The sequence below is a fragment of the Antrostomus carolinensis genome, unplaced genomic scaffold (assembly GCF_000700745.2).
Source record: "Antrostomus carolinensis isolate BGI_N321 unplaced genomic scaffold, ASM70074v2 scaffold30536, whole genome shotgun sequence".
Classification (NCBI taxonomy): domain Eukaryota; kingdom Metazoa; phylum Chordata; class Aves; order Caprimulgiformes; family Caprimulgidae; genus Antrostomus; species Antrostomus carolinensis.
This window is the reverse complement of record NW_010323004.1, coordinates 1-1,415: the sequence shown is the minus strand read 5'-3', so window position 1 is coordinate 1,415 and position 1,415 is coordinate 1. Positions and strand designations below refer to the sequence as shown.

General features: G+C 44.2%; 1 protein-coding gene across 1 annotated transcript in view; it reads right to left on the bottom strand.

Moving 5' to 3' along the window:
* FASTKD2 (FAST kinase domains 2) overlaps positions 1 to 1,013 on the bottom strand; it is an 11,585-nt gene extending 10,572 nt beyond the window's left edge. The window contains exon 1 of the mRNA XM_010170466.2: positions 309 to 1,013. Within this exon, the coding sequence (XP_010168768.1) occupies positions 309 to 992 (684 nt within the window). The 5' untranslated portion in view covers positions 993 to 1,013. The remainder of the gene's footprint in view (positions 1 to 308) is intronic.
* Positions 1,014 to 1,415: the final 402 nt, after the last annotated feature.

Genomic DNA, 1,415 nt, shown 5'->3' with positions numbered 1-1,415 from the left:
CTTTCCCTCTAGAAGTCAATTTATAAGCTTTACTTCTGCAGTGACCTACAAGGTCTCACATCAGTTGAACTTAGTTGATTTGAAAAGGATAATGCTTTTTGAGACTTCTCTGTTAAATCTGTCTGAACTCAGGTAGTGGTTTCAAAAATGAAGGAAATGAGAAGTACACACAAATGAGCTATGGGAGAACTGTTTCCATGGAACATCAGACTAACCCAGGGACGTAACCAAACTCTGACATTGCCCAACTTCCCAGAATCAGCCCCGAGGTTTCAGCCCAAACTTAGAAGAGAGCTTTTGATACTTACTTGGCACACCCTCAACAAAGTCTGGACTAGGAGGGTGTTCTGAGGAACACCTAGGTTCACCACGGCATGCAGACTGAACACCAGGTCACCCCGCGTCATCCTTCTGGAGTCCCGCAGCAGCTGCTGACAAAGCTTGACAAAAGCTGGGTGCTCAAAGATTAGCTGCTTCTCGTAACGCTGCTGTTCTTCCGACAGGTTTTTGAAGAGCCTCCATACTCTAGTTAAACAGTTTGTGAAGTGCTTAATGGAAGCAGCAGACTCTGAAGCCAAATCCAGTACATCGCAAGGACAGGTACATTTCTGGAGACTATTAAAGAATGGCTCATTATCATCCATTATATGCTTCACTTTGGTGCTCCCAGAATCATCCAACTTGGCAAATTCAAAGGAGCTTTGCGGTGCTTGCTCACTCACCAAAGCCTCTGTGCTCTTCTCTGCTTGTATTTTAACACCTGTACTAAAAGCATCTGTCTTCTGAGATAGAAATCGAGGAGATATTCCACGCATAGAAGGAAAAATATTTAAAAATAATTTCCTTAAGTTCACATTTCCCAGGGGATCCCAGTGTCTGCCAGTCCATGAAATGTGTTTTGTTATTGTGGCTGAAGGTTTGGGAGTGAGCACAGAACTGCACCTATGCACGCATCTGACAGTATTTAACAAATAACTGATTTTATTATTCATTTTTGCTGATGTTTCATGAATAGATTTGAAATGCCAATTCCGAGTAAGGGATCCGATGAAATTCTAGCAGTGGAACAGTCCTGGAGAAACTGCGTTAAGACACCTTATCTGTAAAGACAATTGAAAATTATAGATTAGTTTCCAGACTTCCAATTCCTGAAGTAAAATGACAAATCTATGCACATCTTTTACAAGAAAAAAGATTTAGAAAAAGATCCCTGCAGAGATATTTGCAGAGGGGGCTAAACTCATCCTGGGTGTCGGCTCTTTTCCCTCTGCTGTTTTAACCGAAGACTGTGCCGGGAGGGAGAGCCTTTTCCTGACGGACGTTTCTCCAGGCAGGGCTCCGGTGGGTCACTGCCAGCCTTCAGCTCCGCTTAACAGCATCCTGCCCGGCTGCGGCCACAGCCTGACCCAGCCTCC